General features: G+C 42.3%; 1 protein-coding gene across 2 annotated transcripts in view; it reads left to right on the top strand.

Annotated features, from left to right (window-relative positions):
* The window catches only part of SLC10A7 (solute carrier family 10 member 7), a 135529-nt gene extending 123200 nt beyond the window's left edge, over window positions 1-12329 (top strand). For both annotated transcript variants that reach the window (XM_054392325.1, XM_054392324.1), the window contains 2 exons: window positions 8888-9033; window positions 12285-12329. In XM_054392325.1, coding sequence (XP_054248300.1) covers window positions 8888-9033; window positions 12285-12329 — 191 coding nt within the window. The remainder of the gene's footprint in view (window positions 1-8887; window positions 9034-12284) is intronic.
* Window positions 12330-13606: the final 1277 nt, after the last annotated feature.

Raw genomic sequence — 13606 nt, 5'->3', positions numbered from 1 at the left:
TGACTACCACCATATTGTCAGACAGGTGGAGGTGTTTGAGAGTCTAAGGCACAAGCTTTCAGTTGTTGGTGTTAAATGTTTCATCGTTAGCAGCTGGTGAGATTGCCTGGTGTTGTTCATTAGACATCACTTCCAATCTGGATGCACCCCTTGAAAACCCAAAAACAGACAAATTGCACTTTCTTGATCTCCCTCCCAGCTTCTACATTTCTATTTACTTAAAACTTTGATAGTATCAAGATGTTCTAGTAACTGTCCTTACATTGCAGCTAAGTTACTAGTTTTTGTGATGAGTATTAGTGAGCCAGTTACCTGAGGAACAAGAATTAGTAAAAGCAGTCAAAGGATATTAGGTTTCCTTTCTCTCTTTGCCCCTCTCTTTCTCTCTTTGCCCCTTTCTTTCTCTCTTTGCCCCTTTCTTTCTCTCTTTGCCCCTTTCTTTCTCTCTTTGCCCCTTTCTTTCTCTCTTTGCCCCTTTCTTTCTCTCTTTGCCCCTTCTTTCTCTCTTTGCCCCTCTTTCTCTTTGCCCCTCTCTTTCTCTCTTTGCCCCTCTCTTTCTCTCTTTGCCCCTCTCTTTCTCTCTTTGCCCCTCTCTTTCTCTCTTTGCCCCTCTCTTTCTCTCTTTGCCCCTCTCTTTCTCTCTTTGCCCCCCCTCTCTTTCTCTCTTTGCCCCCCCTCTCTTTCTCTCTTTGCCCCCCCTCTCTTTCTCTCTTTGCCCCCCCTCTCTTTCTCTCTTTGCCCCCCCTCTCTTTCTCTCTTTGCCCCCCCTCTCTTTCTCTCTTTGCCCCCCCTCTTTCTCTCTTTGCCCCCCCTCTCTTTCTCTCTTTGCCCCCCCTCTCTTTCTCTCTTTGCCCCCCTCTCTTTCTCTCTTCCCCCTCTCTTCTCTCTTTGCCCCCCCTCTCTTTCTCTCTTTGCCCCCCCTCTCTTTCTCTCTTTGCCCCCCCTCTCTTTCTCTCTTTGCCCCCCCTCTCTTTCTCTCTTTGCCCCCCCTCTCTTTCTCTCTTTGCCCCCCCTCTCTTCTCTCTTCCCCCCTCTCTTTCTCTCTTTGCCCCCCCTCTCTTTCTCTCTTTGCCCCCCCTCTCTTTCTCTCTTTGCCCCCCCTCTTCTCTCTTCCCCCCCTCTCTTCTTTGCCCCCCCTCTTCTCTCTTCCCCCCCTCTTTCTCTCTTTGCCCCCCTCTCTTCTCTCTTTGCCCCCCCTCTCTTTCTCTCTTGCCCCCCTCTCTTCTCTCTTTGCCCCCCCTCTCTTCTCTCTTTGCCCCCCCTTCTCTCTCTCTTTGCCCCCCCTTCTCTCTCTCTTTGCCCCCCCCTTTCTCTCTCTCTTTGCCCCCCTTTCTCTCTCTCTTTCCCCCCCTTTCTCCTCTCTTGCCCCTCCCTTTCTCTCTCTTTTGCCCCCCCTTCTCTCTCTTTCCCTCCCTTCTCTTCTCCCCCCTTTCTCTTCTCGCCCCTTTCTCTTCTCGCCCCCTTTCTCTTCTCCCCCTTTCTCTTCTCCCCCTTTCTCTTCTCGCCCCCTCTTCTCCTTCTCTCCCCTTTCTCTTCTCCCCCTTCTCTTCTCCTCTCTTCTCGCCCCTTTCTCTTCTCGCCCCCTTCTCTTCTCCCCTTTCTCTCTCCCCTTTCTCTTCTCCCCCTTTCTCTTCTCGCCCCCTTTCTCTTCTCGCCCCCTTTCTCTTCTCGCCCCCTTTCTCTTCTCGCCCCCTTTCTCTTCTCTCCCCTTTCTCTTCTCGCCCCTTTCTCTTCTCGCCCCCTTCTCTCTCCTCTCTTCTCCCCCCTTTCTCTTCTCGCCCCTTTCTCTTCTCCCTTCTCTGCCCCTTCTTTCTGCCCCTTTCTCTTTGCCCCCTTTCTCTTCTGCCCTTTTTTGCCCCCTTTCTCTTCTCTTTTTGCCCCCTTTCTCTTCTCTTTTTGCCCCCTTTCTCTTCTCTTTTTGCCCCCTTTTTCTTCTCTTTTTGCCCCCTTTCTCTTCTCTTTTTGCCCCCTTTCTCTTCTCTTTCTCTCTCCTGCTAAGAGTTTATGGCAAGAGATCTTATTTCTCATTCATTTATCTTCCGCCTTCATTTCAATGTTGGACCAGTGCAGACTTTTACAACAAAGTGTGGGTCTCAGATTCTTGCATTTTTGTGTAACTGTATGTCAAATATGTGACCACATCTCTGGTTCAGTACAGAGCCTTCCCAATAATCAGTCCTCTGAAAGAGGTGAGTCACTTAATGTAACGTGGGGGCTTGCTGAATATTCTGGTGAAACATTACTCTTTCCCAAGGAAAGGAATGAAGCTGAAAATGCTTTTGAAGATGAGGGTACACTCAGACTTCCAAACCCTCCTCCATTTTGTAGTTTTTCCCTGCAGCTTTTCCAGATTCCCTTAATGTCTCACCAGCAGTCCCTTGTAAAACCTGCCCCTGAAGTGTTTGGCTTTGCCACTTTGTCAGCCTGGTTTTCGCTTTCCATTGCAGTTATCATTGACCTGAAATACAAAAACATATGGGGGGTGGGAAGAGAAAAAAGGTCTTTTTCTTGAAAATGTGTTAAGCACAAGTCTTGATACAGCATGTAGACAGACTGAGAGTTGGGGCTATTCAGTCTGGAGAAGAGAAGGCTCCAAGGAGACCTTATTGTGTCCTTCCAGTATCTTAAGGGGGCCTACAAGAAAGCTGGGGAGGGACTTTTTAGGCTGTCAGGTAGTGATGGGACTAGGGGGAATGGAACAAAACTTGAAATGGGTAGATTCAGATCAGATGTTAGGAAGAAATTCTTCCCCATGGGGGTGGTAAGACACTGGAACAGGGAGGTGGTAGAAACGCCGTCGCTGGAGGTTTTTAAGGCTAGGCTGGATGTGGCTCTGAGCAATCTGATCTACTGTGAGGTGTCCCTCACATTCACCCTGTCTTTGCAAGGATGAGCTCAGTCCCCCTACTCTGGCAACTTAGGAGGGTTTTAATATGATTTATGCCCCCTATGGCCTTCTTTACAGTTCCTTTCTCAGTGAAAGAAACAGCATTAGTTGTTTGACCTACCAATATTCCCTTTACATTAAGCCCTGAGAGGATCCTTCAGAAGGAGAGTAACATGAAGGGTGTCAGAGAGGATACCATCATACACTTGATTTATTTTGTATGTTACACTTGAAGATTTTGGCAGTTGAAGAGTTCTGAAATGTATGGACGAGCAGAAGGGTGAACTTGAAAATCCAGAGCATTTCCAGTGCCTTTTTGTGAGGGTCATTTGGCATTCTGATGCCTGAACTCCTGGTGGTTCCATAATCCTAGTGATGACCTCTTTGGCCCCAAACCTCTTTCCCTAAGAAGAAATGCTGCAGCATTTTGTGTGTTTCAGTAAGGTAAGCAATAAAGTTTTAGGATAAATTGTTTGTTATGAAGACATTGAAGGGGAAAAGCCTATCCAGTGAAGTATGTAAGTAGAGCATCTGGTAATAATTCTGCTTTGGGGGTGAGAGATAATGGCCTGTGTTTTGGTGGTGGTAAAAATCATAGAATCATAGAATGATTCTATATTCTGTGTTTTGGTGGTGGTGGTAAAAAAATATTCTGTTAAGGTCTCTGAATCCACTGCAATGTGATAGAAAACAGCAAATGATGAAACGGTGCTTTAAGGGGAACTTACACATTCAGTGAGCATAAAATAAACATATTAGAAAAAAAAACTGATTTCCAGTACTTATTGTTTTATCACTTCCATCATGGGTATAGGATAAAAGAAAACTCTTACTTGCTTGTTAGAAGAAGAAAGCTCCAACTTGAAGTTCTTACTTGGCAGATGTCAGTTGAAAGCTCTGCTATGGAATGTGCTGCAATGTCAAACTCTGTTGGGTAATTTTAGACAAATGTGTCATGTGTGACATGGAAATATGGCATGCTGTACATTAGTGATTTCCCAAGTGTTTGGATCAGGTAGTAATGTGCTGAGAAAGTGCTCTTTATCTCTCCACACTGTGTACTTGTATAGCAGTGGGGAAAGGCTTTTGGTAGAAATTACTTTAGTCAGAAAAAGAATCCATTTACAATGTGTGCCTTCTAACATCTCTCAGACAATGCATTGTATTAAAGAGGCATTTTTTGATTAATGTTTTATAAACATTTTTCAGCATGACAGCTTAAAGTCCCTGTAAAATTGTAAATGCGTGCACAGTGCTCACTTCCATAAAGTCAAATGCCGTCTCATAAAGTCTAGTTGGATCCTGTCAGTGACAGTGACACAGAATCAGTACCTTGGAGCATTAAAATTAATTTGCTTCATTTATATTACTGCAGTGATAGCTAGATGAAAAGAGTCCTATATTTAAATTCTCTTAAAAATACCTTCGACTCTTTTAGGAATTTTTATTATTATTATTATTTTACAGTTAACTAAATGTAGTGAAGTGCAGCATAATATTTGCATGGGCCTTTTAAGAAATGTGAAAGGAGCAGAGAGGAAAGGGGAGGATGTGGGAGGTTATACTGGGTGCAGAGCTGGAGGAAGGATAAATAGCTTTCAGGTGTGTAGGCTACTAGAGAAACAGTAGCCTTTGACCAGGGCTGATGAACCACAGCCTTGAAGCCAAACTGGAATACCCTGGAACAAGGGAGAGCAAACAGGGCTCTCCTACACCAGACTCTTAAGAGCAGCCCTCGCAATCTCCCTTGCCCTTGTAGAAGGTCACAGATAAACAGCTTTTCTCCTGATAGCTTTTCCTCAGGTTTGCAAAGTTCTTATGTGAAGTGGGCTGAGTGAGGATGCAAACAGAGGCATTCTGTGTACTTCATATCACACATCTAACTCGCTTCTCTAGATTGCACTGCACTTGGTGGGGTTAAGTGGTTTTAGTGGAAGTACCCAAAATTTACACTGCTGCAAGTGAGCAGCATCAAAGGTCTTGGAGAAAGCAAAGCCAAGCAAACTAGAAGCATGGGAGTAGAGAAGAGGAAGAAAGGAGGAAGGGAGAAAATAGAAACAGAAAAGGGAAGGGGCTTCTTAATACCAAAGTCAAAGAGCAAGGCAGAACATCAGGGAGCGGTAGTAGGAGAAATACAACCAAACACAGTAGAAGAGGGAAATTTGGGGTAAAAGGCTGGGAATACAAATAATGATGTTTGTAAGGGATAGCTGTGGGCTGTTCTCAGTGCTAGCTCTCTTCTTCTACATCTCTCTGTAGTCCTGGTCAGGTGAGGTGCTGTTTTCTCACCCGGCTGGGTACCACACTTCATTCTTTGGAGGAGCCCTGACTTATGCCTGTCACACTGTTTGGCCAGCTCAGATCCAGGAAACACATTCACACAATAGGCTGTTTAAAACATTTTGGCAACTCAGCAGTTTGTTACACTCCTACTTGGAGAAAAGCTGCCCTAGTTGGTGCCAAACCACAGAAAAGCACTTTGGCATTCAGTTCTTATGTAGTGAGCAAAGGTCTTTGGCAGAGGAGTTGAACCGAGGTGCTGGAAGGCCCTAACTTCATAAACTACAGCAACACGAATGGGTGTTTGTGACAAAATCCTTCAGACCATGACAGCAGTCTTAAAACGTAACAAAAAGATTGTCTATAAACTGGTAATGCCCGTCTGCCTCCTCTGGTGTCAGTCAAGACCCATGAAAGTCAGTCCAGTTACCCTGAAGTGCAGAAAAGAATGATTAATGGCTCTGGAAGCAAACCCAGAAATCCTTACAGACGTTATTCTTTATGTGGGTGAGTGCAGCCTTAATGCTCTATATGGCAAGTAAATACCCTTGTGTTATTGGAGAGTGGTGGGAGGGAGGAGCTGCTGTGTACTGTGAGGAAACTTAAGGCTAAGGTAGTGGCCTGGATTTGAATGTATGTGGTTTGATCATTTATCTTGGACTTAGTGCAGCTGTCATACTCCATTTGTACTGAAAGCAGTATGCTATGAAAAGATGAGGAAAAGGGGAGTGGACAGGACAGTCCAAAATAAAGATAACCAAACCCATTTTACTTAGCACCTTCACTTCTTGCTGTCTGAAAGATTTAAAGTCATATCACTCTGTTTTGTTATAGGTGCACCTCTTTATGTCACTACTGTGTCAGTGTTTCTGGTAGAGCTTCTCTTAGTGCTGGTTCATAATCTCATCTTGAAAGTGCATTACAGGCTAAGATTCAGCATAGGGCATCAGCCAGGCTTTAAAGCAGCATTTTGCTTCCTTTGGCTGGGATTTGGGTTTCATTTTGTTGGGTTTCTTAAAGTGTTTTAGCTATGTGTATATATATATAATATATAAATTATTATTATTATTATACAGCTATTTAATTTTTCCAAGAGAAAGAAAAGTAACTATTAGAATAATTTTGTTTTTCCTGACTAGGAATCTGCATGAGTTTAATATTTTTGGACAACATTAGCAGTTGCTTTGTACTGCTGCCAGAAAAAAAGTGTAGACAACATTTAAAAACAAGCAAACAAAAAACAACCAACAACATGGTGTTTTGTTCAGCTTTGTGCTAATATTCCTGCCACAAGCTTTTGTGCCTGGAATCTGTGGATCTCTGTCATGAAGTATCTTCTGAGAGGTTTGCAGACTGGCAAAGTTGGGATTAAAGAAAAGAAAATCAGAAAATGCATTGAAAGGCATCAGGGCTTTTTCTTTCTATTAAATTAATGTGTACCTGCAAAAATTACTTTCTTTTTTCACCAGTTTTTCCTGGTAAATAGCAGGAACTTTAATTGCACATTAGCAGCTTCCAGGAACTTATTGTTGTGACATGTATTTAAACAAGCTGTGAATTAAGAACCTCTGTTCACCCAGTGATCTAATTACATTGTCACGCTAATTATAGTATTTTCTATTTCTATTTGACAACTTCAATTTTCTTTTCCTAGTTTACTGAAATGGCTTTCCTCTAGAGGATTTACCTTTTAGGCAGGAACTTCTCATCTTTTCTTTCAGAAAACGTACAGTAATTTCAAGCATGTCTCAGGCAGTTTGGATCTCTGCTGTTAGTTTGCTGTGTGATCTTAGGCTAGGCATTTCAGTCTCCTCTGGTTCTCTGTAGGAGTCCTCTTCAGCTTACTAAAGTGTTTTTGGATCTATGGATGAAATTGCACTGCCATCAGTTGTCAATATAAGTATAGTGTGTTCATAATGTGGGACTCTTGTTTTTCTGTGGTTAGGGCACACAAGGTTGAAGCTGAGGTTTGGAAACAGGCAATAAAACCTTGATCTGTTCACAAGAATGGTATGATGAGCATTGGAAGTCAATTACACTCCTGGATATAATGCAAACACCCATTCAATTTCTGTCCCAGTACTGCTCCCAAGCCCCAGAGGTCAGTGTTGATAATAAGCAGCCTTATTGTGTAATAAGTCCATGATGTTGTTTTGAAGGTAATTATCATATTGAAATTAAGCACACAAGCTTTCATTTACTTAGTTTCCCTGGAAATACCCACAAAAGTAAAGGCTACTAGATTGTTAGTGGTGCAATGTGATGAAGCTGATCAAAATAATTACAGGAAAGAGTGCTGTGGAAACCTCATGATGCTTTCAGCAAGCCTAGATGTGTGTCAGCAAGAGTGGGGTACTGGTGGAATGGTAATATTCATCATATGAACTGGTGGCACACATAGGGAGGTGGCAACTTTTAATAAGGGAAACCTGAAATGGTGTTGGGAGCAGGAATTTATCCAAGACATAAAGAGAAGTTTATGTAAACCTGGTAACTTTGGCTGATCTGAAACACGTACTGATGGAGCAACAGAAGGCATGTGGCACAAAGCTCAGTCCTTTGTCGTTGCCAAGAAAGGAGACACACAGATGAGCTCTGTGAAAACTGTGCAGTCTTCTTCACTGCAAGGCAGAAGATACCTAGAATGGCATTTAAGATGTGGGAGAAAAAGAAGGTTTGTTCTCAGGGGGCTCCTGGGGAATTGCAGGTGCTCTTGTCGGCAACTGCAAACTTCCAGTCAAGCAAGACAGAGATGGTTGCAAGTTCTGCCCACACTTATGCTGTGTGGAGCAAAGTTCCAAGACTGAAACAGATAATTGTGAGCATCATGTTCAAGGGAAACACATTCGGTTTCATTACTGCAAAGCTAAATCAAATTTCATTTTACATATCATGTCATCAAGTGGGAAGATTATGCATGGACATGTCTAAAGAGTTAGCACTGCTGAGAGCAAATTCAAGCTCTTAGGAAAAATGCCCCATCTCTAGCTCTTAACACTTATTTCTTCCAGCACCTAGCAACTTCTCTACTCCAGCTGCTCCCTAACTTTTCCTAGGCAGGACCACTTCATATTGCTTACTTAAGTTCACTAAAGCTTTTCTCTCTCTCATGCTGTATCTCTTCTGAAACACACAGAAGCAGAGAGCTTTGTTCTCTAACAGGAGCATTCACCTTGCAGAGTACTTGACTCTGCCTTGACTTCATGGATCAGTGAAAGCAGGAAGGCTGTCAACTGGCCAGGTGTATAGCAGCAAAACACAACTCTCCTCCAGTGGTGAATGGACTGAAGAAAGGTTGCAAGCCGGAGTTGAGCAGGTTGGATGGAGGACAGTCATGACAACACAAAATAGAGCACAGTGAGAGGAAGTAGTAAAATAGGTAGTACAGCACTCTACTCAGCAGCTGAACAGTCATGCTGTAGCAGAATGTATTTTATACCAAGGCTTATTGAATTACAAAATTAGATTAGAAAAGATCTTCTATGGCATTCCCCTGCTTCTTCCTTTCTGCCACAGAACTTTCTCTGCTATGTAATTTTCTGCTCCTGTTCCTGCTGCTTTGTTTGGATTGGGTTTTTCAGATAAAACTTCTGAGTCTTCATTTTGTTTCCTTTGGGTTTGTCGTGGGTTTTCTTTTTGTGAAATATCAGTGCAACATACAATGCTGTATGTGGTGCTCAGAGTCTGAGGTGAGTCTATTCTCTGTTTTTCTGCCTGCAGGGATTCCAATGCTGAAGATAGTCTTTGCGGGTTACGAGCACCTGTCCTTAATCTCCGTCCCCTTACTGATCTATCATCCAGCTCAGATTCTTCTTGGCAGTCTGTTGGTACCAACAATAAAATCTTGGATGGTTTCCAGGCAAAAGGTAAGAATTACTGCTTTTCATTTAGAGTGAATAGTGTGCTTTGAGAAAAAAAAATACCTAAACACATCCTAAACTCCTCAGGTTCCTTCTTGAAGACCTCATGGTAAGGGTCTTTACTTCCTTCATGGCAGTGGTAATCAAAGTAGTATCAAATTAAAAATGCTGAACTTTATCCCTCTTGGTTCTGAAAAGGTTCAGATCTTGAAGTTAGACCTCTACAGTTAGTTCAAATTAGGAGTTCATTGAAAGTAGGAATTTAGATGATGCCCAGTAAGAATGGTTCCATCTTTAGTTAATAATCACAGCTTTGGATCTCATTTGTGAGACGTGACATAGGTCTGTCCACTGGCATGAGGACTGGAGAAATCAGGTAAAATGAGGGCACTCTCTGAATGGAATTGAAGCAGAATAAAAAAAAAATAATTTATTTATTTGCTTTGGGCCACCCTTCCCAAGAGCAAGATGTCTGCAGGAGGCTGGTGCATCCCATTTCATGCCAAAATGATGGCGTGAGCTAGCTTATAGGATCACAGACTATAACCTATAGGGTTTTGCATCAACATCCCTGATTCAAATTGTGCTCCTTGCAGCACACACTGAAGCTATTGACATCTGACAGCCGTTCTGTGATCTATGTGAAATAACTGCAATGGTTTCAGTCAGGTTCTCTTGAACAGTAGTAAGCACCTCAGCGAACGCTAGTCCATGCAGCTGATTTTACTGCTGTCTTTAATGTTCTGAGATAATAAGGATCAAGAAATTGCAGCAACTGAGGCAGATTTTGATAACCATTTTAGGTGACCTACTATGAGAAGCACAGCACCACCAGTACCCTGCATTCCTTGCTTGTCAGTAGAGAATTTTTTTTTTTTTTTTTTAAGCTTTCAGCAAAACCCAGCAGGCTACTTTTTTGCCAGCTGCACTCCACTGAAGTCACCTTGTTAACTTGAATGCCTTCCCCAAATCAGTCATTTTTGTGTTGCTTCATTTTTGGTTACATAAAATGTAAAAAGCAGGAGAACTCTGAACTTCTGGGAACTGAGTCCCGAAACCAGACCTTGTTGAGCACCCAGAACTGGAAAGTTGAGAATCACATGTCATTTTTCCATCAGTCTGAAAGTCATGAGGTGTTTCAAATCAGAAATCATCAGGAGATTGTGTTATGAAAACTCCATGCTATTCCTGCAGAAAGACAACTGAAAGCTGACACTGTCACTGCTGGTGACAGAACGATCCCTGTGATGCTGGCTTCTCTTCAGCATCTAACTGTGCTCTGCTGCCAGGACCAGGAGTGGGGCTGGAGCTCATCCAGATCTCCCTGATCCTTGGGGGCATTAATGGCCTTTGGGGACTGCTGTCAGTTGATGCAAGTCAACACAGCCTTTAAACAGGGCATCAGAAAACCAGTACTGGAGAGATTTACAGTTCACCAGCGCTAGTTTCTTATTCATTAAGCATCAAATAAACCTCCTGTGCTAATCAGACTGTAATGCTGCCATGGAACCACTTTGGGGGATTGTTGTTCTGTTGCAGCAGTTTCTTCAGTTGGTCTTCTGTATTATTCACAAATGTTATTTTAATTACTCTTTGGGAAAAAAAAAAATCAATGAGCTTGGGGCTGGTACCGTTATAATAAGTATAATAGAAGTGAGTGTTGTGACTGGATAATGGTCTCCCACTTTGAAAATAAACATGTCATCATCACCCTTGATGTTTATTTTCTATAAACACCTTGGCTTCATTTTGGCATCTCTCTTGCAGGGGGAGACGGTTATCCAGTCACAGTACTCAGCTCCGCTGACATTCTTACTTAATTATGATAGTACATGTGAGCTGGTTGTATGAAATTGAATTTAAATATTTAGAGGTTCATCTGCACTAAGGTATTTCTAGTTTGTAAATATGGCAGCAGAACCTGCCAAACTACAAAGTTCAAAAAATTGTTTCCCCAAACAAAATGTGGAATGAAGTCTCTTGCTGAATAATGTCCAAAAAAAGACTCATCTCCCATGGCTGGATTTAACAATGGTTAAATGCTGGAGTTGCTGAAAGCTGCTGTTTCTGAGGGGAATATAACCTATTTATTTTTAAAGGTTTAGATTTTTTTTTTAAGGGTTTACATTTGTGATGGAGTGTTTTTTTAGGCAGTGCTTACAAGCTTTAAATGTACAATATTAAAGGTTAATAACTACAATAAGGAAGAGCCATCAGACAGCTCTCAGACTGAAAATCACTTGTTTAGCCAACCCTCTGAAAATGATATGTCTCTCGCTCGACAGGCAAATGCCAGAGCACTTCACCCCAAAGCCTAAGGAAAACAGAGATTCCAGATTTCAGGAATTTGCAGATGTCATTCATTTCCCTCTCAGAACAATTTGTCCTGCACAAGAAAGCAGTGAGCTTTTGTGCTGCAGAGGGTACAGCAGACATCCTTCAGAGTGACTACAGGTCAGCTGAAAACCTGACAACTTTTAAGCCACTCATATTTTGCCTCCTAAGTTGGAGTTGCTACTTCCTGCCAAACTAGAAGCATGAACACCTGTAATTTGAGTTGAACTTCTGTCAAACACTGAATAAATTGTTTGACCATAGCTGGCCACCCCTGTGGGGAACACAGAGCTCACCCCTACCATTAAATATGGGCATGTGGTTTTTCTCCTCCTTAGAGAATACACTAGAGCTACAAAGTCATCAGGTATCCCCTGGCACAAGATCACCTCTGGGCTGATGTACTTTAGCTTCTTGTTCCTTTTCCTCAGAAAAGAAGGCAGACACATCACCATGTGATGTCCACCCCTGCAGTAGTGACTATACTCTGAGCAGGCTTTGAGCCATATGGAAGGAGGCCAGGGAACACAAGCGTGTTGGCAGAAAATTTCTTCACAGCCTCTCCATAAGTGGGTCAGAAGCTCTTGTATCTGTGTTACAAGTGGTTTGAGTGGGATCCAAATAACTGCTTTCTGAAGGAGATCTGAGACCCACCTCTACTTCCTTCACTGGCACTGTAGCCATATTCCTTGTGGTTCCTCTCTTAAGGCTTATCTGTAGATGAGGAGGTTACGATGGGCTATCAGAGACAAAACCATCAGCACAAAGCCCAGTGTGGCCTGGCAGCAGCCTGCTGACTCCTCACTCAGCCTCCCAGAAGTACAGAGAGCATTGTGTTGCCTCTTACAAATAAAAATCATGTCTTGTGCTGTTGGTTGTGTTTAAGAATATGAAGTAGTGACTGTTTTGTTTGCTGTTCACAGGCACAGAAGTTAACCAGGCAGCCCAAGGCACCCGTGAAGGTATAACTATGGAGATGGCCTGTGTCACAGTGAATGTATATATGTACTATACTGTACACACAGACAATTGAGACACCTGGCTATTTGTGAATGTTGCTTCAGTGCATATTTTATTTTTATATATATATATCTATATATCTATATTAAAAAGATACCTGTTAAGTGCCTTACAGATGCATTTTTGGCAAAAACATTGTTTCCAGAAGCCACTTTGTTGGTTACTGCAAGAGGTTGTACAGTATTTTGGAGTCCTTTAGTTTTTATTTTTCTATCTGAGTGAATGGTCATGACTAACAGCTGTTAGTTCCATTGCCCCTGCTTTGAAGCCAGGGTGCACCAGCTGGAAGTCTCTGTTTTAAACTAGCCGATGTGGCTTGAAGCCTGTCCCACTGCTGGCTTACCCTGGGGAAGAGCTTTCTGGAGGGTTTTTTGAGATTGACTTGAATTTCTGTGTGACTCTGTTACACTCCCTAGTCCTATGACTGTGACATGCCTTTTTCTTCTGAGTTTGTGTATACTCAGCATGGGGCCATCCATTGGATAGAAGCTGAAAAGCATGAATTATTTGCATTTGTTGACACAGTTGTCTAGACATTCCTTCAAAGTTAATGGTTTCTCAAAAAATTCTTTCAATTCCATTGTATGATATTGTGCCATTGTATATCTTAAATGCCTCATAAGCTTCTTCAAAGAACTGGTCTGGTGCTTGGGTTATGAGTGAAGTATTTGTGTTTGCAGCTAGGAGATCTTTTATCATTTACCCCTGAAGAACACACATTTTTGTTTTTCTTTTTTTTTCTTTTCCTTCCCCCAGTGCAATGCAGGGAGATCTGCAGTGACAGAATTTAGGATGCTAATATTGAAACAGAGCCTTTATAGTAGTAAACCAAGCTATGTTTTCTATGTTGCTGCATTGGTAATGAATAATAGCTTGTGAGGACAAGAAAGTTGACTTTTTTTTTTTTTTGCCAATTAAAATAATCCTTATAGCAGCGGTAACATTACCTTAGGTAATTTGACAATCAGTCACAACTTTTTAATAAATAAAAGGTTACTTTTAAAATAAATTTATTTTAAAAAGGATACCAAAATGCTGTTTCTAAGAGCAGAGTTGAACTGCGAGGACCGCAGACATATATTTAAACAGATAAGATTTCAGAGGTGCACCCGAGCCCAGCCTCTGAGGTGTGCCCCATCTGTGAATGTGGTGCTGGCAGTTGTGCATTCAAACATTGCAAGGAATGAAAGAAATAGGTCAAAGTGGGATCAATATAAATGCAGAA

Source organism: Indicator indicator, chromosome 25 (assembly GCF_027791375.1).
Source record: "Indicator indicator isolate 239-I01 chromosome 25, UM_Iind_1.1, whole genome shotgun sequence".
Lineage (NCBI taxonomy): Eukaryota > Metazoa > Chordata > Aves > Piciformes > Indicatoridae > Indicator > Indicator indicator.
Note: the sequence above shows the minus strand (reverse complement) of the source record. Positions and strands in the feature narration are given on the sequence as shown.